Below are 23,342 nucleotides of genomic sequence, written 5' to 3'. Positions count from 1 at the left end.
GGGGCTGCAGGGCTGCGATAGTGTGTTTGATGAATGAAAATAGCTAGAAAAAGCATTTGTCCTCTAAAGAATAGATGGAGTCAAATAGACCAGTATGCGTGTTTCTTTTCTCAGAAATTTATATTAAGCTTCTTGGGAATGTGTAGGGATATTTGATTTCTGTACTGTGTGTAACACAGCCCCGAGAGCCTCCTCTCTGCTCCTCTGAGTGAAAACACCCTCCTCACTTCAGTTTTGTTACCTTTGCATTCAGACTTCACCGAGCTGTTGAAAATTTCATTGTAAATTCATTTTCACACAGACCTCAGGACACTCGCAGACATGACTTTGGAGCAAAAAACAATTTCCAGCCTTTGTTCGGGTTTATGTTGGGAAATGCCGGGGATTTGGAAGAGTGAGGGCATGTGTACAGAAATGACAGAGTAGAAAAATTAATGAAAAAAAATAAAGCGACTTCTGCAGAAAAATGGCTTGGGAGAAAAATATTCTGGAGGATCAGAATCTCCTCGGTATGTATTGGTTATACAGAGCCTGAGCTCATCCCACAGTTAACTCCTCGAGGACTATAAGACTTAAAAGTGCCAGAGAAATTTTTTTCTTACACACCTCCCTCTGTCTGTAGTGCAGCTCAAAGCTCCCTTTCTTTTAAATCTCCCTTTCTTTAAATTCTTTTCAGAATTTATCTGCGGTTACCAAAGCCATGCTACGGAAATGGCTTCTTGGGTTTGGTTGGTCTCACCCATTCGGTTGGTCTCCCATCTTGGGGTGATCTTCACAGTGGATGTGGTAGATTTCTCAAACCATGAGTGTTCACTAATTTTTTCCATGGTTTGGCTGGGGCAAAGTACACACAGAAGGCCAACTGTACCATAATTAAGATCATTAGCTCCACACAGCCTGAAGATGTGAAATCTGTTTCCTGACTATGTCTGTTGATTTAGTGTGACAGAGCACCTGCTAATGTAGTGGAAAACTCTCAACGTGGAGGTCTCTGCAAATGGAAAAATTAAGTTTTCTCCCTCCATCTACTCTTTGTTTTCATTTTGTCAGTGCTTTTGTAACTTTTTTTTTTTAATAATAAGAACAGATTTATTGTCACATTATATGTTGTATATCTATTTTATTTCAGAAATTAAGCATTCACCTTAAATTATAGTTCAAACAGATGAGGAAAAGTTATTTGGCATTTATTTTACTTTGATCTGCAGGATAACCTAGCTTTGCAACCTTTGTTTTCTAATAGAAAATCCATTCTGTTTGGATATGAATGCCATTCATATTCCAATGATAATCTTGAAATCCTAATTTGAAAATCTGAATTAAAGAAAATAATCAAATAAGAAATAATTGAAAGAAATTAAAACTATAAAATATTGACATCTCATAGGATGTTGACATATGCAAAGGGGTGAGGAGTCAGCAGGTCTCAGCCGCCTTCCAGAGTTTGCCATCATCTCAATGTCACTTGTGCAGTCATTTAACCTTTTTTCTTTCGCACTGTTCCTAATTCATATGAAAACGATCTAGATCACGAAATTATTCCACACTTTAATTAGAAGTTTAACGAGAGCTGATCCTCTAGGGTAAATGATAATGTGGTCATAACTTTCAGAAGTAGGTTCTGTTGCCACACACTTATTTCAGCAGCTAGCTAGGTGGTTTAATTTTGCAGAAGTTTCTTGCTTACCCATTTCCACTGCTGTCCTAGTTCCTCAAAACTGTGATGCTTTTCCTATTCATTTACTCTGACCTCCAGGAAGGACCTGCAAAGCTCCCCGGGGGGTTTGTAGCCCCCAATTCAGAGAGGCAAAGGCTGTGTCCCCAGGCACAGTGGAAAGGTTGCTGTTAGCTATTTCCCAGCTGTGGGGAGTGGGACATCCCATCTATTGCAGATACCTTTGAAATGATTACTTTTATTTAATTAACCTCTTCTCTGTGCTTTTTAAAAAGTCTGTGTTGGAGTGTGAAAATAATTTTTGGACCAATTTTTTGGGGGAAAGGGAGAGTGTGTGTTGTGGAGGGCTGTGAGAATAAAAGTCCCCCAGATATTTTCTGGGTAATATCTTGGTAATTTTCAGAGTAACCATGTTCCTCAAGATTTCACAGAATTAAAAAAAAAAAAAAAGTTTACCATTATTTGCTGGTATCCTTCCCAGAAATCGCGTTTTTCCATGCATGAAATTTCAGATAAAAACTCATAATTCAAAATACAAGATTCACCGAATGGCTTCCGAATCTCTTTCTGTCTCAGTGCTGATTTAACATCACTTGATGATGCTTAATAGAAGCCACATCCTTTTTGCAAGAAGTCTTGTCATTTCAGTGGTGAACAATGCACCATTTTCTAAACCCAAACACATTGAGACATTTACCTTTTAACCCTCAATAAAAAAAAAAAAATGCAATAAATTCTTAGAGATAAACTGTTGCCTTCATTTATGTCTTGATTTTAAAGGGCACATTAATTCTTTGGGGGGAAAAATATCTCCTTTAGTAAGCCTGCTAGGCTGGTGTTCTGGGGATTTTTTTTTTTTTTTAGGAAATGGGGAATTTGCTGTAGGATATTTTACTGTTAGCAAGAAAACAAGCAGCTTTGTATTTCTGACTTTCTCTCTGTTTTTTACCTAGTCATGTATAAGTCAAGAAAGATTTAGTGGAGGGCTGGATTGGATTATTAAGTGTGGGTGAATTCATCTGTGTATTTGAAATTAAGATAATTACTTGTCCATCTATATACTATTATTTCTGGCTCTCCCTTGACTCCAGCACACTCCAGGAGTGTCTATGCTGCCTATTGCTTGGTGATTTTTTTCTGTTAATACTTCCTTTTTTTTTTTTTTTTTTTTTTTGTCTTATACTTTCTTTCCTCCCCAGCTGTATTTAACTCTCTGATCCCTATCTGCATTTCTTCCAGCACACTTCTCTTTCCTTCCAGCACTTCTCTTTCTTTTGTCTGCTGCCTCTGTGCTTCTTTTTTCCTTGCTCTGTGACCGCAGGAGCTGTGCAGCAGGAGCACGTGTAGTGCAGCAGGAGCGTGCAGACCATCAGTGCCAAGGGCTGGCATTTACGTGAATGCTTTAAGTGAGGGTCAGCTCATTTCTTGCTTTAACGAGAAAGGCTGCTAAGAAGATATGGAATTGTTTTTTACTGGTGTATATCAGAGTTCCCCGTAAAAATGCATTTATATACACAAAAGCTGCTCCAACCCCATGGCTGTCCTGGTATGTGGAGAAAGAAATCCAGTAAAATGGTGAATCCAGCTGAAATAGAGGCATTTCTCCAAGCTCGGTTTATTATATAGAAGGATATAAAGGGATTTCATTGATTTTGGCGTCTTAGAAGAGCGATGAAATCCCGATCAGAACGGGAGATCTGTGCTTTGCAGAATTGTAAACACTCAGAGAGCTGTGTGAGCAGTAAGTGACCAGTATGGATGTGCTGCTTCTAATGGCATTTAACTACAGCCAAAAAGATTATTCAAGACACAGCTAGAGTGAAGTGGTGAAAGCTTAAGTAGATAGGACTTTAAGGCGTTCATGAATTATAGCTGGGAGCTGCCCTGTGAGTTTCTGAGCATCCGAGTCTTCAGCCAAAGCCGATAAACACTGAGGGTCTCAGGATTTCCCAGTAAAGGGATTTTATTACAATTCCAGTCTGGTTGTTCCCAGCATGAGGGTTAGAAAGAAAGCACCATTTGGTGAACCAAATAATTAGGACTGTTGACAGGAAAGCAAAGAGTAGGTCTGCAAAAATACGTTGTGTGGCTCGATTTTCTTTTTTTATTGCTCCAACCATTGGGACTGATTGCATGGACTCTGAACTGGAGTCTGTGATGCTCCAACATGCCGTGGCAGTTTATACACAATGCAGAAAACAAAGCTGTTCCTGTACTTAGCGCGGCATAAATGAGCCTGGACATTTTTGGGGTCCTTTTTGCCAAACACGCGAGGCAAAGCATTCTTTGTTCAGAGGGTCACTGCCACATGGACACAAACCACCAGTTTGCAAAAGTCTCTTTTAATCCCTTCCTAAACTTCCCCTCTCATTTCCCTTTTGCTGCTAATGACCAAAACGTTTCTGTGTAAACAGGCACTTTCAATCCAGCATCCTTTTCTGTCTGCCTGCTTCGCTTACCCCTTGGCTCAGTGATTCACTCGGTCCTTTCGCAACTCAGGAACTGGTGCTGAGGTCAGGGGTGCTTGGTCGTGTCGTCGAGCCTAACTTAGAAAGGGAGAGACAGGAGAGGAAACGTTTCTTTTGGTCCACAAACATCTAGATAAGCAGTGACTGTGGGCAACAAAAATCAGGGAAAGTTTGTGGTAGCCAAATGAGACTGTGATCAAATATTAACGTTTTAGGAGTGGGTTAGAGTGTGGTTGTGTTTGCTCAGCCTCTTTTCAGAGAGAGCTATATAGAAGAACAGAATAACCTAGTGATGGATAACCTGGTGTCCTACCTCTTTTAGTGTTGTATATATAAAATGTGATCCTTCGGCTCTTGGACTTTGAGTTGGGATTTGGGTAGTGCTATGTTTCGGATGGTGCTTGGCTCTGGTATCTCTTGGGCAAGGCAGCTGCTTTGGGAGGAGGTTTTGGTGAACAGGAGCAGGGATTTGCTGTTCCTCAGCAGGTTGGTGGTGCTCTGCCATGCCCAGTACCTCACCACTAAACCAGTAATGAGCTAAACCTGATAAACCAGGAATATCAGAGCAGCCCCAGTGTGCCAGAGTGAAAGTCCATCCAGATGCCAAAAGGCTCTGAAGGATGCCCAAATCTCAGAAATTCTCAGAAAGCAGCAGCAAAAGCACATAAAGGTCCTGCCTGTCACATCTGCCTGGCCTCTTTGGAGGATGCTTTGGAGGAAGACATGAGAGTGCAAGAAATAATACTGTTACGGAATAACCCAATGAAGGAGAGGCGCTGCCCACTCCTGGCAATTAGCGACTGGCTGCTGTGATGATGTTTCTGCATCCTTTATTTGTGTAATCCTCTCTGGGGTAACTGCGGGGAAGCAGCTATTAAGGCAGACATTTGGGCTTGTGACTTAATCCGATTGTTTGGCTTTAGCGATTACACAGGGCAGTTTGTTTTGTGGAATAACTCTGTGTACAGAGAGGAACTCTGACGCTGCTTCTCCGTCTGAGTCAGGGTTGAGCAAAGGGTGAAGAGATGCTCAGGGAGGACCAGAGCGGAGGCCCTGACCTCTTGTGGTCACTGAGGAACTGAGAACGCGTTTGGCACCCATGGGTCATTTGCTCCTAGGGACTTTGTGCTGCTGTGTGAATTAAACCTCCAAAAAACTTCAGAGAAGGAAAAGTACATCATTCATCATACGTCAAATCAGCAGCTTGGCTGCGGTCCTTGCCCCTGTGTATGGAAATGGCACTTTCTGATTTTCGACCTTTGCTCAAACTTCTGCTGGACTGTGGTTCTTTATTAATATTGTTGGGTTTGGTGAGCCTTTAATATTTTGCCTGAATGCCTTATATATCTGTAAAAACAGTGAAAGATTCTCATAATGCTGTGGCTGTGATTAACGAGAGCAGCTATCAAAATCCACCAGAAGAATAGATTCAATTGCAGTATTTCAGATAACAGCTTGCGAAGAAATGACACCACTTAAAATCTCTGCTTTTCTTTTCTTCCTTCAGGGGCGCATTTTCTGAAGTTGTTTTGGCTGAAGAGAGAGCTAGTGGGAAACTATTTGCAGTCAAGTGCATTCCCAAGAAGGCACTGAAGGGGAAGGAAAGCAGCATAGAGAATGAAATTGCAGTCTTGAGAAAGTAAGTATCAGACCTTCGTTTCTGCTTCTTTGCTTCGATTAGGCTCCTGCGTTTCAGGCACAGGAGCAGTGACTGACAAGTGTGACTGACGGGTTGTTCAGCCCGTCACCGGCAGACAAGATCAGCCGAGTTTAAATGATGCTGAAAATGTTTTGAGAAATGCTTTGGTTTTCTTTTATATTAATCCAGCTGGATGACTGTGAAATAGCAAAGAAGAGGAGTTAGGATGGAGTAAAGGCAGTGATGTCCTGTAAAAAACCTTACCCACTAATAATGTCAGCAATTGGGTAGTCGACTTTGAGGAGAGCAAGAGTGGGGTTGTTATTTCCAGGTGCTTAAAGCAGTTGATACACTGATTGTTGTAAAACCAATTAGGCATGCTACAGATTGCTCAAGGTGACAGTGGTAGCCTGTAGTAGCTCTGTCACCTCTGCTCTATCAGAGTTGTCCACGGAGGGCAAGTTTTTCCTGACGTAAATCAGACATAAACGAGCAGCTCAGGAGTGTGGTGAGTTCAGAGCAGTCATTAGAGGCTTGATCCGCACCTCTTCCTTACCTCGTGCCCTGCAGGTAGGATTCATCTCACCTGGCTTGAGACACTTGGATCTGAACTTGTCACCCTTGCCTTTCTTTCCAGTTAGTGGGAGGAGATCGATAACTTTAGGACTGGTCTATATGACCTGTTTTAGACTTCTAAAAGCAGCTTTTCTTCTCATTTAATTCAAAGAAGCACAGTTATATAGAAGTCTACATTGGACTGGGGCAACCAAATTCCTGCTGCTCTGCTGTACCTAGTGGGGCATTTTGCTCCAGCTCTTGGTCATGTAGAAGTTGGTGGCTCATGGTCTTAGCACTGCAAGGCAAAAACTGATCCTAAATCTTTAGATACTTAGATACACTACATGCTCAAGCAACCTAAGCCAAAGGAGCAGGTTCTAGGGCAAACTCAGCGATCTCAGGAGGCAGAGGGGGTCCTTTTCAGCAGAGAGGAGCATGTGGGGCTCTGAACAACTACAAGGATTTGTTGCAGTTGCTTTCCCATTGCTGGACCCATTTGAGGGAAACCCACTGGTAACTGCAGCATGTTGGCTTGCTGGTTGGTGGTGCTGAGAACCCCATTGCCATCTCCATGACCAGATAATAAAGGCCAATACCAGGCAGCTTGAAACAGTCTCTGTGGGTCTGTCCCCTGATATTCATACATTACTATAAGAGCAGAAGAAGCAGCACGCAGGCTGGGCTATTCGTGTTGCAATGGCACGAGAGGGAGTAGGCAGAAAATTCCTCAATTCCATGCAATTAAATCTACTCAGTCTCTTGTCCTGTGCACGCTAGGGCCATGAGATTTTTCCTTTTTTATCTCCTGATGTCATCTACTTAGCTGTTGCTAATACAAACTTTGCATGTTATTGTATTTATTCTGAAAATAGGCATCTTTGCTAGCAGATGCAGTATTGAATTTGTATGCACCACCAAGAAAATGCTTAGAAAATAACAATCTGGTTCTGCCTGGGATTGAGGAGAGGAGATATCAACCTATTTCTCTGTTCAATAAATTATCTGCTTCAAAACCTGTCAGTAGAAATATATTTGAGAGGGGTGGAGTGGGTCTTGAGCAGCTGTTGCTAAGCTCCAAAGGTATCTAAGTGCCTTGCTTTTGTTTCTGATAGCTTCATACTGCGTAGGGATGGCTAGTGTGTGTGTTGCCTAATTAGTGGGTAGGATGCCAGGGCTCCAGGCTGCCCTGGATGACTGCGAGGAGCCACAGCTGTAACAAACCATGCACTGAACTGGGCACTTCTAGGGAGGATATGAGCAGGGGATGCCTGCAGGGAGGGATTTGTCCCTCTTCCCTGCAAGGAGTGCACAGAGCCATAGAGGATGGATGCAAAGCAGATATAAATCAGCACGTGTGCTGCCCCCATTCTCTGTTTTTGCATCATGCTTTTGGGGGGCGCTTGAAAGCTGATAGGATTAAAGTCCCAAATGACAGCCTGTGAAGCTGAAATGCAAGCAAACACCTTGTGTCCTCTTAGAGGTTGCCTGTCAGACCTACCAGTATCTACCAGGGAGCCACAGATATATTCACTGCATCCTCTGCCAGCTCTCTGAGCTGCTCATGCTCCTGTGTGTGTGGTGAGCAGTTTTTGGGGACAGTCAGAGGTGGTGCTGACTGTGTCCTTTGCACCCTTTGTGCCCTCTGGAGGAGGTTTGTCCTCCTGTTGGACCTCCCAGACCACCCACATCTGGCAGAATCAAGATGCAGGAGGGTTTGGATGCTGCTTTCTGTTGAAGTTGTATTTAAATGATATCTTTTAAATTCAGGACTGAAAGTCTGTGCGTGGAGCGCTGTAGGAAGCAGAACCTGGTGCTGAAAGCATGAACTTAATGACCAAAACCCTTGCATCACCTCTCATTTCTGCTGCTGGCTTCCAGCATGACCTAAAGTGCCTTCTGTCTGAAATAGCTGTTGTCTGTGACAGAGCCAAAAGCCTTTAAATAAAAAGTTTTACCTTCAGGACCTTTGCTTTCCCTTCCTCATGTCAGCAGATGGAGAAGAGTGGGTCCAAGAGGGGAAGTTCCTGGTCTGGACTTTTAATGCAAAACCATTACAGTGTCCCATCAGCCCTTCTCTGTCTCAGTTTAAAAAAAACACACACTGGAAGTGTTAAACCAAATATTACATGCTGGGGAAGGCCGGTGGTCCCCACATGTAGTTCATGGAAGGTAGGAGATTTTATCTTTTGGATGCTCTCTGTCTGTGGGCTTGGCCGCTGTTGCTGCCAAAACAAAATGACACATTTTAAAAGCGATGTTCTGCTAACAGAGGAGCTGCCAGCCAACTGATCTGCATGTTTGTGTGACTGCCAGAGTGAATCATGCTCCCTCCAACATTTTATTTTTCCAGCCATGGCCAACAAATCTGTTCTTAAAAAAGAAAAAAGACGGAAGAGCCGTTAAGTCAATATTTACGCCTAGCAACCTTAACAGGGTTCTTCCAATATGGACTCTCTTGTTTCCCGTGGAAATCCATGGCAACATTCCCCGAAGACTCAGATGGGTGGGGATGCAGTGGGAAGGAGCTCGCTGTTGGACGCAGTGCTGGCAGAGACGAAGTCTGCAGCTAATCCGGGAGCCCCAGCCTGACGAATTCTTTCGGCCCCATTTCAGCAAAGCATTTAAGCATGTGCCCAATTCTAGGTGATAATTCATCCCTCTGAATTCAGCTCATCCCTCTGAAATCAGTTTATTCCTTTCAGTTTGAGCTGTCCTTGTAGAACACAGAGCTAAAGGGATGCTCCATGGCAGGGGGAAAATCCCACTGGGCACCTCTGTTCAAGTCTGCATCAGGAGGGGAGTTTTTAGTGTCCCCATTCCATGCCCAGCTGATGGGCTGGTGCACAAGGACTGCTGTTTCTCGTAGCTGTGTGCTGGCTGCATGGAGCTGGACATGGTGCAAAAGGTTGCATCTCAACACAAAAAAGCAAGTGAGAAGCTGGGCTGCATCAGCTGCTCAAGGTTTATTTCTTTTGCAGCGGAAAAAGTACTATTTTTTAGAATCTGTCTGAGGAAGGAAACTGGATCTCTAGGGTAGGACTATCATGGCTGTGTAAACTGCCTTGATTGCAACCCAGCACACTGTGTTACACAAACTTTTTCTGACCTGAGATGTGGGCAGTTTCATAACCAGCTCAGAAAGCAACCCATTTCTGGTTTTAAGCAGAGAAGTAAATGCAATTCCTTCCATTGTTTGCTGTAGAATAGTGGAAATTTCTTCCCCGTATGCTAATTGTGCAGGTGTGAACACGCTGAAAGATGAATTGGCTGTTAGACGGGCTCCTGAAGGCAGTAGGTGGTGTGAAGAGCTGGACTGCAGTGAGCATCAGTTTGAGGCTAGTGAAGTAGAGAAAAACAACCTTCTAAGAGAAAAATATACCTGATATATATATTTTTTCTTTTTTTTCTTTCTCCCCCCTTTTTTATCACAAAGAAACTTTCTAGCTGGTGGTATGTTATCGGGGTAATACCTGCACAGACAGGTTTGGTGCTGAGTCAGAAGAAGGCAAGGGGAGGAATCAATGCAGGTGTATTGATTGTAGCAGCCACGTGCACAAATTAGAGTCTTGTTAAACAAATGCTGTTTAGCTAGCACATCAGGCTCTGCTTTAGCTAGTTTCTGCTGAATGGGGATTTTAAGAATCTTTTATAAACTATTTAGGTATCTCCCACTCTCCTCACCTGCTCTTTACTCTCCTAGATCCTCTGGGAGAGGCACCATAAAATTCCTCATTACAAATCCAAGCCTAATTGCAGTGAAACCATTTTTCCTGTTAAACAGCATGATCAAACCGTTTCTAGCAGGTCAGCTGTATTTCTGCTGTGCTTTCCGTTCCCATTTCTTTGGAAGAGGTGCTGGGTGTTCGGGCAGTGATTCATGCCCAGACGGCAGCTTCTCTCCTTATATGCCTGCACCTACAGCCAGGAGCTGCTGCTATTATAAGGAGGGAGAGAGGCACCCTCCTGCAAAGTCTGCAAAACCCACCTCCAAACCCCCCAGAAAACAGAGATTAAAACTTTCATCAAGCAGGTGAAAGCTTGTCTGTGCTTGGTCACACCATTAAAAGGAATGTCTTTGATAAGGAATATAGAAAAATCACCCCGTCTCAAGATTTACCTGAAAGCTAAAAGGAGAATTTCAGAAATCACACTGGTTTGCTTCTTTTTGGTAACATATTGGCAAGCTTCCCCTAAAACCTCTCTGTCCCTGGCTCTTACCTCTGCAAGGGCTTATCCCTCCCAGGCTAACCCCATGGCCTCTGGGAAGCCAAATCCACGTTCAGTTTTGAAACCCATTAGTCACCCCTTATTAAACTCCTCTGTGCAATTTAACTCGGGATAAAAGGCTACATTAATTCTGAACAAAATTGATCAGGCAGAAGTTTAATGTACCTTAACACAAATTTGGGCACTTAATTAATTCGGCTGAACGTTCCTGAGTGACTTTGTGGGACGGATCCTCCTATTTAAGCCATGAATGTTTCTGAGTCAAAAATAAAGCCCTTGCAGGCCTGGATGGTCCTGTGCTCTATTTTCCTTATCCAGAGTCTCTGCTGGTGCCCACCAGTGCTCTCCTACAACAATTATTTTTCTGTGAGAGGTCACCCAGCCGGAGTACAGGGCCAGCTAAACTTGAAGGGGAGGCAGATCCTGTGTTGATGGATTTAGTTTTTAGTGTAAAAACAATGTTTTAATGTAAAACCAATGGTAATTAGGTTGTGCAGCTGGTGTGTAACAGAACAACTGTGGGATTGAGGTTTAAGAGGTTAATGACTAATTAGGACTTGATGCCCCAGCAGTGAGAGCTCTTTTCCTTTAAAGAAATGAATGGGATGGTTAAGAAAAGAAAACAAATTAAAAACACCACCAACAAAAGCCAAAACACTTGGCACCTCTGTCTGTCAGGTAACATTATTTCTCTGAAGCTTTTTTTACCCTATAGACAAAACAGGCTTGCTGCTTTTTTTCCCCCCTCCTATTTTCCTCCACCCTGTGAATAATGGTGAGAAGTTAGGCTGCCTCAGCAAGAACTGCAGAGACAGCTGGTTGTTATATTAAGTAATCACTTTCAGAGAAAGCTTTTATGTAGATTTACTTGCTAAAACCTGGCTTGTTCATGCTGTTGCGGTTGAGCCAGGGTGACAGGAGGCTGGCTCTGCCCTCCCCATATAGCCATGCTCTGAGGTCTGCAAATTGCAAATCTGGGGCATCCCAAAAAGTGCATCCCCAGCAGTACCCTGCGGATGGATTGGGGTGCCCAGGTGTGAGGTTGCTGGGCAAGGGGGTGATCCTGGATGACGTTATTAATGATGTTGATGTCAATGGTAGAAGAGTAGGGCTCCAAGAGAATATATCTGCTGTTGTCCCACGTGGGTGGGCTTCGTTCTTTGGAGCCACTGTTACTACTGCATGCATGACCCCTAGAGAGGCAGGTTAGGCATGGAAAGGAGCCAGGATCCACAGCATGGCAGGATAGGGGCCATTTGGCATGCCTCAAGGCTGACATCAGCATTAAGCCATGAGATCATCTTCTGAATCAAGGAAGTGCAAACAGCATGAATTGCCCTTCTCGGGTGTCAGGCAAAAGTGAATCTGACCCTATATATATAGGTATGGCACAGGACAGCTCTGCTTTGGCACTACGAGGTGCCTTCTTGCTAAGCTGCTTATTTTGCTGTGAAGAATTCATGCTGATGGGGAAAACAAAACAAAACAAAACAAAACACAACTGAAACAAAGCTGACACCGTTTTTGATCACTGAGATGCTGGAAACTTTGCAGGGGAAGACTTTGCAGCCAGGACTGCCCAGATCGCATTTCATGCTAGATTAGATGTAAGCAGATGTACAGAAGCAGATCAAGGCATCTTAAAAATCCCAAAATACATTAGATGAGAAAGAAAAAAATCCCTTCTGAAAGAGTGAACACAAACAAAATCCCCAATGTCTTCTCTAGTCTTGTGGTTTTATTTGTACATAGCGTTCTCCCAAATAGCCGTGGTGATCCCGTGTTCCTGCCTGAGCTTCTCCAGTGTGCATGCAGACCAGTGTTACAGCATGAGAAGTCATTGCAACCTAATTGCTGGGTGACAACTAGGTGACAACATGGCTGTCCTCCCTTCTGAGGAGTGCTGGCTTACCAAATCTCCCTTGCATAACCGTTCTTCTTCAAGGTCAGCCTGTACCCTGACCCAACTCAAAAGATGGGCCCCAAGAGATGGGGGCAGGTCAGGGGTGATGAAAGGGCATCAGAGCTCAGAGCTCCAGCCTGAGAAATAATTTGGTGCATTTTGGAAGAAACAGCTGCTTTCTGAAATGGTTGCTCCAAGATGCTTTCAGATTAGCAGAATGGGTTTTTCAGCCTTAGCCGGAGCCTGCTTCTGTGCCAAATGTCTGTTTTATGTGGACCCCATCCTGTGCATAGCTGCAATCACAAAGCCAGGGTCCTTTCACAGCTTCTAGCTAAAGAATGAGAACATAACCCTATTTTCATGTATTTATTACTCAGGAAGATGGTTACAATTGTATTTTGGTGATACAAGTACCTGATTATATGCGCTGTTGTCTGTTACCTAAAAGGAACGAATTGTTAAGAGGCATAAAGCCTCTTTAATAAGATCTAACAGTTTGATAAATGACTCAGCTTTATATCTGGATGCATCAGGTCTGCCTTTGTCACTCCCACATGTTCAAAGCTAAGTCACCTTATTTGCAAGAAGTGCCTTCAACTGGGGCCTATGAAGCTCACAGGAGCTAAGGTGGGTCTGTCTGTGCATGGGAGGACGCACATCTGTGAGACTAACCCAAGAGGTGGTAGACTTGGGGTAAAGTTTAGAGGCTGCAGGGTTTAGGGTAATAGCAGGGAAAGCATTTTCACAAGTGCTTGCAGCCCAGATACATCTTCCAGGATCTGTCACTGCCTAGAATCTCATAAAGATGTGGTCCTAAGTGGCTTCATTGGGTAAAATACTTCCTCTTGCTTTTGTTTTTGTTGGTTTTCACAGAGTTCTTCATAGGTCGTCTGGAATATTCTACCTAAAACTAAGTTGTTGTTGTTTTTTTCCCCATGAAAGTCATTTCTTCATTTGGAAAAGGTTTAAGAGGCTATTTAAAGGTCTCATGATATTTACAAATTGAAGATGTTCATGTCAACATGCTATCAACAAATTGTATTTTGCCTGTCTTTTCTAATTTAATCTTGAAATATTAACTGGAGGAATTAAATGTTAAATATTAAGCTATTGCGATGTCCTGTTAAATATTAAGCTATTGCAATGCCCTGCTGGGAGCCAGTTAGCTTAACCATAAGATGACCATATTTTAATGATGGGCAAGTTACTTACATGCACAGTCCAAGCACCTCTATGATATTCTTTCATCTCACTTTCATGCTATTAAAATCTGTGGCATTAATTTACATAGCACTGGAAAGTAGCGAATTAGGGTATAATTTTCAAAGCACTGCATAAAGTAAACCAAGTAAATGCAAGGTAGGATTCATCCGGCCAGCTGGAAGCATCCTCAAGGTACACAGCTGCATCTGAGCTCACATCTCACTTGTTGTGGAAATCATCAAATATGCATTTCTAAGTGGATCAGAATGTACAGGGGGAAAAAATACACAACACAAGTATTCCAAAAATGTCAGTTCAAGAAGGTAGAAAAACAGAAATCTCATCAGAAATGACAGTTTTCATGAGCACTCCTTGTCCAAAGCAGTTGTTTGCTCTTAACAGCATGCTAAAATGCTTTGTGAATACAAGTTACTGCGTTTTAAGCCTCCATTATATGAAATTAGACCAGTAGTGTTATTGGTGGGCCAGTTTTTGCAGCATATGAGCTCGGTGCATATTTAAGAAATCTCCATTGGCAACTTCTGCCTTCTATTTTCATTTATAGAAGATGAATCACACTTACATTTTGTCCCTCAATAAGGTCAGGATTCCAGGTATCTTGAACCAGATGTTGACACGGGGGGACTGGCTCTGACCATAAGAAAATGGGTAAATATTTGTACTCCATCCCACTTGCAGTTGCACCAGGTTAAACCTAACAGCAGCCTCTGTGTTTTGAACGCATCCTGGATTGACAACTGCATAAATTAACTGGTATTTGGCCAGCTGAGCCTACATTTGTCATCTGTACTACATATTGATTCAGTCTTACAATGCTTACTCATACAACACTTTGCTCAGTAGGAGTTTTCCTGGGAAAAAAAAATAAAAACCACAAAAGATATGCAGGTATGGACTTTGTCTTTGACCAAGGAAAGAATGATCACGGTTTTGTTCTGAAATAAAAATTCATTTCTTACAAAAATCAGAAATTCAATTTCTCATCATGCCTTACATTCATAAGGCATTGACTTAAGCAGAATAGATTGTTTTTATTCTGAAGTGAGAGTGGTCATGGTAGGAGGCTGTGCTTCTGCAACTAGAGGACGTTAAACCTATTAATCAAATCAGTTTTCAAAGTAAAGTCTAATATTTTCTTTCATTATATTCATGTTTCTGTGTCTCTGGTTTTCAGATATATTGCCCAATTCTTAAACCTCTGTAAGTACACAAATCTGTGGGTTAGTTTTAATACTGACAACTTGTAAGTGGCCTATGAAATCATTTCCCTAAGGAAATGTGGCAGCTAGCTCTTGCTTTGCCAGATATTTTATCAAATTAAAATTATGGAGCATTACATTAAACAGGGATGTTGTTGCCTCCTTTACTTCCTCATTATTATTATTTTATCCCGGAAATAGACATAAGTGAATTCAAGCTTTCTTAGAGAAAAAATAATATTTTTTGAAGGTATTTTCAAATATCTTAAGAGAATCCATTTCTTTTTCTTTAAAGTTTATTCAAAATCTTTGAGAAGGAATATTAGCAAGAAGCATAAGATAATAATCTAATGTATTTTATAGCTCCACACTGACTCAGAAACAACTGACAAATGCATAACAGTGAAGTGTGCCAGATATGTTTATGCACACCAGCACTGACTCCTTCTGAGATTAGTCCAAAATTTCTATATATAATCCATTGGGGTCCCACCAAATGGAATAACAGCCTGCTTCAAATAGCTTCATAGCTTTGTGATGTCTGCTGTCTTGACTGACGCACCAGGGATTAAACTGGGACCCTTTTGGACTTGTACATATGTATTTGTACAGCCCCAACCAAGCAGCTCCTCTCAGCAGGCAACTGGAACAGATTCAGACCATGGTGGACCAGGCACTGAGCACAAGAGTTGACTCCTGCTGACATCCTTGTTTGAAAAATACACCACCATGGGTTTGTTTTTCAGCTGTTTCGGACCCTTTTTTTTCCTTTCTTTCTTTCTTTCTTTTTTTTTTTTTTTCCTCCATCCACCGAAAGCAGAGGAGTCCACATGCAGCAGCCGTATTTGGCATCGTACACATTGCCAAGATGTGGCTCTCCGGAGCGATGCAATCTGGTTACTCCCATGTCTGTTGTAAACTCGGTAATTAGAACAGAAAACAGAGGCTGTTCACAACTTTTCTCTTAAAAGGGAGAATACGGGGTTTCTGACTGCATGCAAAGAGGAAAAGGCTTTTTCTGTTAGTTTTTAAATGCTCTGTTTGTGAGTCACAACAAATATGTGAATGTGGCACGAACCACAAAGACGCAGTTTTTATTGGCATTTATATAGAAACGGCAGTTCTTCCCTTTCTAAAGATAAAATGTTGCTGTGATGGTGATGGCTGCCTGCTTTTAGCTTTGCTACACGTGGGTGCTGGAAGGGAAGCCGAAAACATTGGTGAACTTTGAAACTTTTCCTTCTGTGTTCCTTGGGCACATGAGAGCATTTCCTTTGGGTAGGACGGCAGCATGCCCCACAGAGTTTAGGTCTCAAAGGCATTGTCCTTCCCTTTTATGGTGTACAAAGCCACATCCAGGCCATGTGGCATCAGCATGGGTAAACGAGCGGTCGTCGTTAACAAATAGACATGGGTAATATGATCTAATGCTATTCTGGTCAATAGGAAAATTCAAAGCCGTTGAACTTGGTTACATGACTCTTCAAGGCTCCCTTGAGAATCTCAGCCCAAAGCAAAAGTGGAAAGAAGCCCAAAGCTGAGGGTTGCGGGGTTTTACCTTGTGCGGTCATGCAGTGAGCACGCAGGGCTGCATGCACAGCAGATGTGCTGTACAGCATCCATTCCCATTTTCCTAACCTGCTACATGTATGCCAGGAAAAAAAAGGGCAAGAGCCCACATACGTGGATTTCCGCTTCCAAAGATAGTTACTCCATCTCCAGTCCCACATAAGTCCAGCACAGCCAAGCCAACACAGGAGCCCAGCTTTGCCTCTGGGATAGCTCTCCACCACCTCTGGGTGATAGGTGGGAGCAGTGGGTTCATGGGTGTGAACAGTGGGGTTTATGGTGTTACTGCTGTTTTAGGCTGCCTTGACTGAGTCCGGACTTCACCCTGCAGAAGGGAATCTGCCAGGGACCGGCCATATCTACTCTTCTCCCTCCGTGTAACTTTGGAGCTGGAGCAAGGGAATCGAAAAAACTTCTTCTGTAAAAGGAATGTGGTCTCCATCTTACAAAATGGGGTTTTCTCCTCCTAGGTCTTGCTGCTGGCATTCAGCTGTTTTTCCTTCTAGAAATGGAAAAGACCAGACACAAAGTTCTTCACCAAACTTCACCCCCAAAAGATGGGGATGACACATAAAGGTTTTCTCCTCTTGGTCCTGATTTACTATGGGGGCCCTGAATTGCTGACTTTGTTTAAAATTCCTTCTTTCATTGGAAGCATATGTTTCTGATTTTCTTTCTTATGATGACACAGTTTGCACTCTTACCCGAGAGCTGTTTTCTTAATAGGACCAACTATATTTGGAATCACTCTGAATTGCTCTTGAAATGGAAGATTGATGTCAGTATTTCTGGCAGATTTTCACTGTTTTTCTTTTTCCTTTTTTTTTTTTTTTTTTTTTTTTTTTTTTTTTTTTTTTTTAAATCCCTGTAGTTGAATGTAAAATAACTGTTCAGTCTGGGTGCACCTATACCACTTTACTTGAACATGATTTGATTTGTTGCATTTCAATGCTGTATATGCTCCTAGTGTAGCTGATACAGGCAAATGCATTATCAGAGCAGTCGGAGTAGGATTTTACAGAATGGATAAGTCAACGAGTATAGAGGGTTATGCTTTGCATCAGTTTATATACAGGAAAGTCTTATAAGCTTTAGAGATCTGGGTCAGGTACCAGTTCTCACATCCATGTCTTGGGTAAATGTGTGTTGCATTTTTAAAAGCATCTGCACAGGAGAGGGATCTGGATCCTAGTGAACACCCTTAAACAGGGGATGTTAGGAGAACTCTTAGTTTTGGTAGTCAGCTGTAAAATTTCCTATATCACATCAATTATGCCTTCTATTTATGTAGATTATAACTGTTTTCTGTCTTGGGGCTTCCAGTTCTTTGCTGTTTTGGACCATAAACCAAGAAGAAATCAGCCCTATCTCTCATGACACAGTTGCTTGGAGTCCCTTGGTTAACATCTCAGTTGCTCCCAGCACAGTCCCTGGCCTTCTGCTTTCCTGAAGGAAGCAGCTCAGAAATCATGGAGTATCTCAAAGCACAGGGTGTACAGGCTGTTTAGTCTAGATTGTATTTTTAACCCAAATTGCTTGTCAGAACAGGTCTTTCACCATTTTGGAAACATCTTTAAGATTTTTGTAAAAGAGCTGCACACCTTTTTCAAGGAGAAAACCAAACCAAACCAAACAAAACAAAAAAAAAAAACAGGACCTGAAATGCCCAAAATCTTGTGCTCATTTTGAACTGGAGTTTAGGCTTGGGCAAGCCATGTAAAATCAAGCCATCCCTATAAAAACATGTATTTAATTCTGGAAAGAGAAATTCACTCATCTGGTCTGACCTTCTGCACCATGTGGGCTATGGGATTTCATCTGTTTACGTAGATGATGATAGCTGGATTTGACTAATGCATAGTAGTTAGGAAGGTAGCCAGGCTTGGTTCTGCCTGATGAGAAGTCTCCTGTTGTTCACTGGAAGTCTGAAGACATACTTTGTACTCCTATTTAAAAACAAACAAACAAACAAACAAAACAAAACAAAAACCCTACTAATTCCCATTTGTTTGGGTTTAACTTCTTTTCGGAGTTCTTTTCTGTGTGTTTCTTGATGTATTAAAAAATCTGGTATTAGTTTAATTTTCTCCCCATATGGGGTCCTTGTTTTCTGTAATCAGTCTAATTTCAACAAGCAGAATTTTGTAGAGTTCTTTATAGGCACTGGCTGGTGCTTGGGGAATGTTTTGGTCCTTCCCTATGTGTAATCTGCAGCAAGAAGTGTTCTCACGGCACATCGTGATTTATAGGGAGAGTGACAGGAGGAAAAAATGCATTTGAGAGCGCTGTAATCCTGAAAAGAGTGCTTGATTTGGTGATAAAACTCAGCTGTGTTTTATCTTCATTTATAAAGCTGATTTGGGGAGCACAGTAAGATTGGGGTGGGGGTGGGGTTGTAAGACATGGCAAGGCCCCACAGCCTAGGACATGAAGCATGTAGAAATTGGGCAAAAATAGGGGTTTCTGTGGGGGAATCAGCTCCTTGACTGCTGTGGCCTATTTGCTTCTTGTTTTTAGGAAAATGAAAGAGTGGAAGCCCAAGAGCTTATTCTAAAAATGGCTTGATAATAGTGGTTTTCAACCATTTGAATAGGCGTGTACTTTTCATTTTTTCCTCAAAGATTTGCACACCCCAGGGTGGAAACCACCACTTCTCTGTGGCATGGGGGGCATGAAAAGAAACGTTAAAAAAGCACCCTCTAGAGAAAGCAGAAGCTAGCCATGGCAAGTTAAAACCAGTACAGCAGAAAAATGCTGGGTGCCTCCAGTAGCAGTATGGTTGCTGAGGAGTTAATATCAGACACAGTTTTCAGGAAATCCCTATAAAAGTATTTTTCCTGGTAAGTACCTGAGCCCACAGCATTATTCATCAGCCTTGCAGGAACCACAGCCAGCCCTTGCCTGTTGCTGCACTGTGGTTTTCCTAAGAATCACAGTGAAGGTAAGCTTAAAAAAAAAAAAAAAAAAAAAAGGCAGATAAGACTTTCTTCTCCAGCATGAAGACTGCATGAGAAAACAGGATTTTTCTCCTCCTATTCTGGGCTAAACTTTTAGTTTGGAGGGTCCTAAAAGCATCTCCTCCCTGAGCCTCCTCCTGCAGCCATGCATACCATAGGGCTTGTCGGGTCGTTGCAGAGCCCCACTGAAATAACATTTGAAGCAAAATCATAAGCACTGCTGAGTTACATAAATATCAGTACTTGGCACTGTTATGTAGAGCCAAAAGTATTGCTGGGAGAAAACAGTTAATTAAAAACTGCTTTGCAGTGCTGTGCATCTCCTTGTATTAAAACTGAAGTGGAACATCGTGAGTAGTTGGTCAAGCTGTTTTGTAAGCAGCATTCCTCGTGCTTTCTCCTCTTTAATTTTGATAATATTGAGGAATTATGATGCTGATCAAAGAAGTTGCCTAGGGTCTGCTATGGTGGGACCAGAAGGTTTTCTATAGCTCTGCCAGGGAACCTTACTTGTTCTATAGTGTAAGAAAAATGCTCCTTTGCTTGTAGAGTATGCTTGTAGTATACTCCCTTCCCAGGGAGGCATAACACATGCAGACATTACTCTAAATAGAAAATATATTTATACATGACACATGGCCACATAGATGTTTTATGACTGCATAATTAAAGAGAAAAAAGGAATGATGGAAGTATGGGAACAAAAAGTCAAGATTCAAGAAAAGAGTTTCACCAACTTGCATTCTGAAAAAGGTTCCCAGACAGTTAATTCCTGTGGTCAAGAAGTGTTGTCAGGTGCCAGGAATATGAACTGGAGCTATGAACCCCCTTACAAAGTCTTAGTATGTTCAAATTTGCCTTTAGTATTTTATAGACTGGAATTTTACAGGTATGCTCTGGAAGTTATAAGAAGCCAAGGGAAATGGCAATGCCAGATCACACCTGCACTCGAGGAAGCGTATTCCAAATGTCACCAAAGGTGCATCCCTATGGTTGAGAGGCAGGGACAGATTCCATCCATAGTCACGGCTGGAAAATGAACTGAAAACACCCCATACGGACAAGGGCTTGAACTTCTACCAGTCTTCATTGCCTGAGTCAGTGGGGGTTCATGTGCTCGTATTGTGGGCTAACCCAATGTGTGCCGTGTGGGTACGGCTTGAGCTAGCGCTTCCCAGTCCTCCCCATTCTGCAGCCAGATGCCCATGAGGATTTGTGTCAACCTGAGAAAGCTAGTTTTGTGTGTACGTTGCCTCTTACAGAGCACAGTGTGCGCCGTGTAATACAAAATAGATTTGTCTGTAAACGATGCTGACCTTTACCGTGGTGCGGTCTGCTTGAAAAGAATGCCCTGAGGAGACATATTCCACCGAGTAGACAACGCTGTGATTTCTGTAATTTGTGTGTGGTATTTCTGACTTAGGAAAGGCTAAGCCATTTCATTGCTGTCGCTTCCCACCAGACACCTTAACATCTTCCTGCCCAGGCCCTGGGCTGGTACTGCTGCTGTAAGGCCTATTTCATCTACCCCTATTTCTCTAAGGGTAGATGTGTAAAATGTAGTTCTCCCAAAAGGAAGTCCAGTATTTTTTGCTGTTTCCTCTGGTTGGAGTTAATGGGGTTACTCACACAAGTAACCTGTCCGCTATGAGCAGAAAGGTGCAAGCTGTCATTGATGTGATGTGCACTGTGGTACGGACCATATTATAAACCCATTTATTTGTCAAGAGAGTACAAATGTCTCTACAATTCCTAGTCCCAGAGGAACAACCTTTAAGCATCATGATTCATAGTAGTGCTTCACCATAGCATCTTGGCATTGTGTTCACAACACTGCAAACAATGAAGTACATTAATATATATATATATATATATATATATATATATATATAAATAATATTATTTTTTTCTCCGGTTTAGGGAGGTTTAGGGAGGTTTTCTGTGGGAAAAAACTTACTCAGACAAACAGGTCTTTCAGCAGATCTGATGGGACATCAGTAAAAATCATCATTTGGTTTGTGGTGGTGCTTCAGGGCTGAAATCCTGGACTATGGTCTTGTAATAGTGATTCCCGCAGAAAAACAAAGCAAAACATTATTTCACCAGGTCACATACTGTGTCTTTTCTGCTCTTCTTCAGGAAGCTCACCTAGAGCATTGGATCAGCTTCTGAGATCTTTCCTCTTTTTCCTTGGACCTGTTAAACCAATCATGTCTGACAGCTACTACTGAAATAACAGTCTGGTAGAAAGGAGGACGCTCTCTTGGTTAGTGTAAGCTTAATTTACTATGAGACTTTTTTAGATTAGTACCAAAACCTGTTCTTGATCCCCTACACAGCAGGGCTCTGGCACAGGCTGAAATGCTGTGGTGTGAAGCAGTGCACAGATGTTTGATCACCCCATGGGGAGAATGAAACTAGGCAGCCAGCCCTGTTTCTTTGTTAGCTCTTTGATCAGATATGGGAAAGGCAAATACTCTCACCAGGTGTCAGGGTAGTGATCAAGTCCTTTTGTTTCCATCCGGGGAACTGGAAATGCTCCTACCTTGCTCAAGACATTGCCTGTCCTCAAACAGTTAAGTGCTGATGCTTGCATGAGTTATTTCCCTCTTCTGGGGAACGTGTTAAACACTAAATGATGCATGAGCCCCATTGGAGGGAAGTGATACATTCTGCACACAGACTGTTTATTTTTCACTGATGATTTTCTTCTGGTAGCCAGGTGTGGTTCCAGGCTAACATGACATGTTAAGGAGGCCCCGAGCAAAGCAGTCATTTGCGCTCCTCTAAACAAACACATCCTCTAATTACTGTTTTAAAGGTGATCTCACATAGCAAGAAGCAATAGTGAATAATTGTATAGGGTGGGACACATGTCAATCTGGCACTGGAGTGAAAGAGAACATTTTGAAGTTGTAACAACTTGTCTTTATACTTGGCTTGCTGCTTTGCTTGCCTCAAATTTAGCAAGAACTTGGGTGATATTTCTTAGGAAATTTTGTTATCTTAGGATCAGTATCTGCCCCAACTGCAAAAAAGTTCTTTTTTATTATTACTTTTTTTTAATCACTTTGTCTCTGCTTTATGTTTTTGCTTTAATTATTTGCATTTTCCATCCATATTTTAACAGGTGAGCACTTGTAAGGTCAACTGGGGACTAAATGGGGCTCTCCTGTGGTAAAGACACAAGATGCTGTAGGTTGTTAGAAGAGCCCATCTCTGCAGGAAGGGTTGTAATAAGCTCTTAACAACCACAAATAGATGAAGAGGGTGATCTGATCAGGCAGTCATCAAAGAGTTACACCTTGAGGAATATGCAAGCATGACAAGCCAAAGCCTCTTAGTAATTTAGATTGCAGTCAACTTTCATTACAAAACCCAACTTTTGATCCTCTCTTCTCCCCCCTGGTCACGGCTTGCAAAACTTAATTGGACTTGCAGATGACATATTTATTTTGAAATAGGTTGCTTTGATTTCTGCATTGTGAAAAGAAAATTAATCCAATTCCTTTTTAGTGACAGACCACTAGACAAGTTGGCATTTGTCGAACACTCCAGCATGATCTTCTGAGGTTTCCACTCCTTACCTTTATGGTACCACCAGCAGTGACGCTGGGTGAGTTATGGGCCTTGGGCAACATCATTCTCTGCTCTCCTTTATGCAGGATAGTAATGACAGTGGCTTCAATCTGAACTTACTTTTTTAGTTCATGTGTTGACTTGCAAAGTTAGAAGATCTCCCATGCACTGTGTTGGAGATGAGAGGTATATAATTAATATCATTTATTGAGTCTCCCTAAGAATTCCCCAAATGCTCTTTATGCTATCACTTCAAAAAATGTATATATGAAATTATTAAAAAATATCAGGTACAATATTACATGAGATTGCCTTGTCTCCTGTTTATTTAGCTTGAGATAGTT

At 42.2% G+C, this 23,342-nt stretch overlaps 1 protein-coding gene across 5 annotated transcripts in view; it reads left to right on the top strand.

The window, feature by feature from the left end:
- Positions 1–23,342, top strand: part of CAMK1D (calcium/calmodulin dependent protein kinase ID) — a 218,574-nt gene that overhangs the window by 89,950 nt on the left and 105,282 nt on the right. For all 5 annotated transcript variants that reach the window (XM_068670026.1, XM_068670029.1, XM_068670028.1 and 2 more), the window contains exon 2: positions 5,651–5,782. In XM_068670026.1, the coding sequence (XP_068526127.1) occupies positions 5,651–5,782 (132 nt within the window). The remainder of the gene's footprint in view (positions 1–5,650; positions 5,783–23,342) is intronic.

This window comes from Anas acuta, chromosome 1 (genome assembly GCF_963932015.1).
Source record: "Anas acuta chromosome 1, bAnaAcu1.1, whole genome shotgun sequence".
Taxonomy (NCBI): Eukaryota; Metazoa; Chordata; class Aves; order Anseriformes; family Anatidae; genus Anas; species Anas acuta.
Note: the sequence above shows the minus strand (reverse complement) of the source record. Positions and strands in the feature narration are given on the sequence as shown.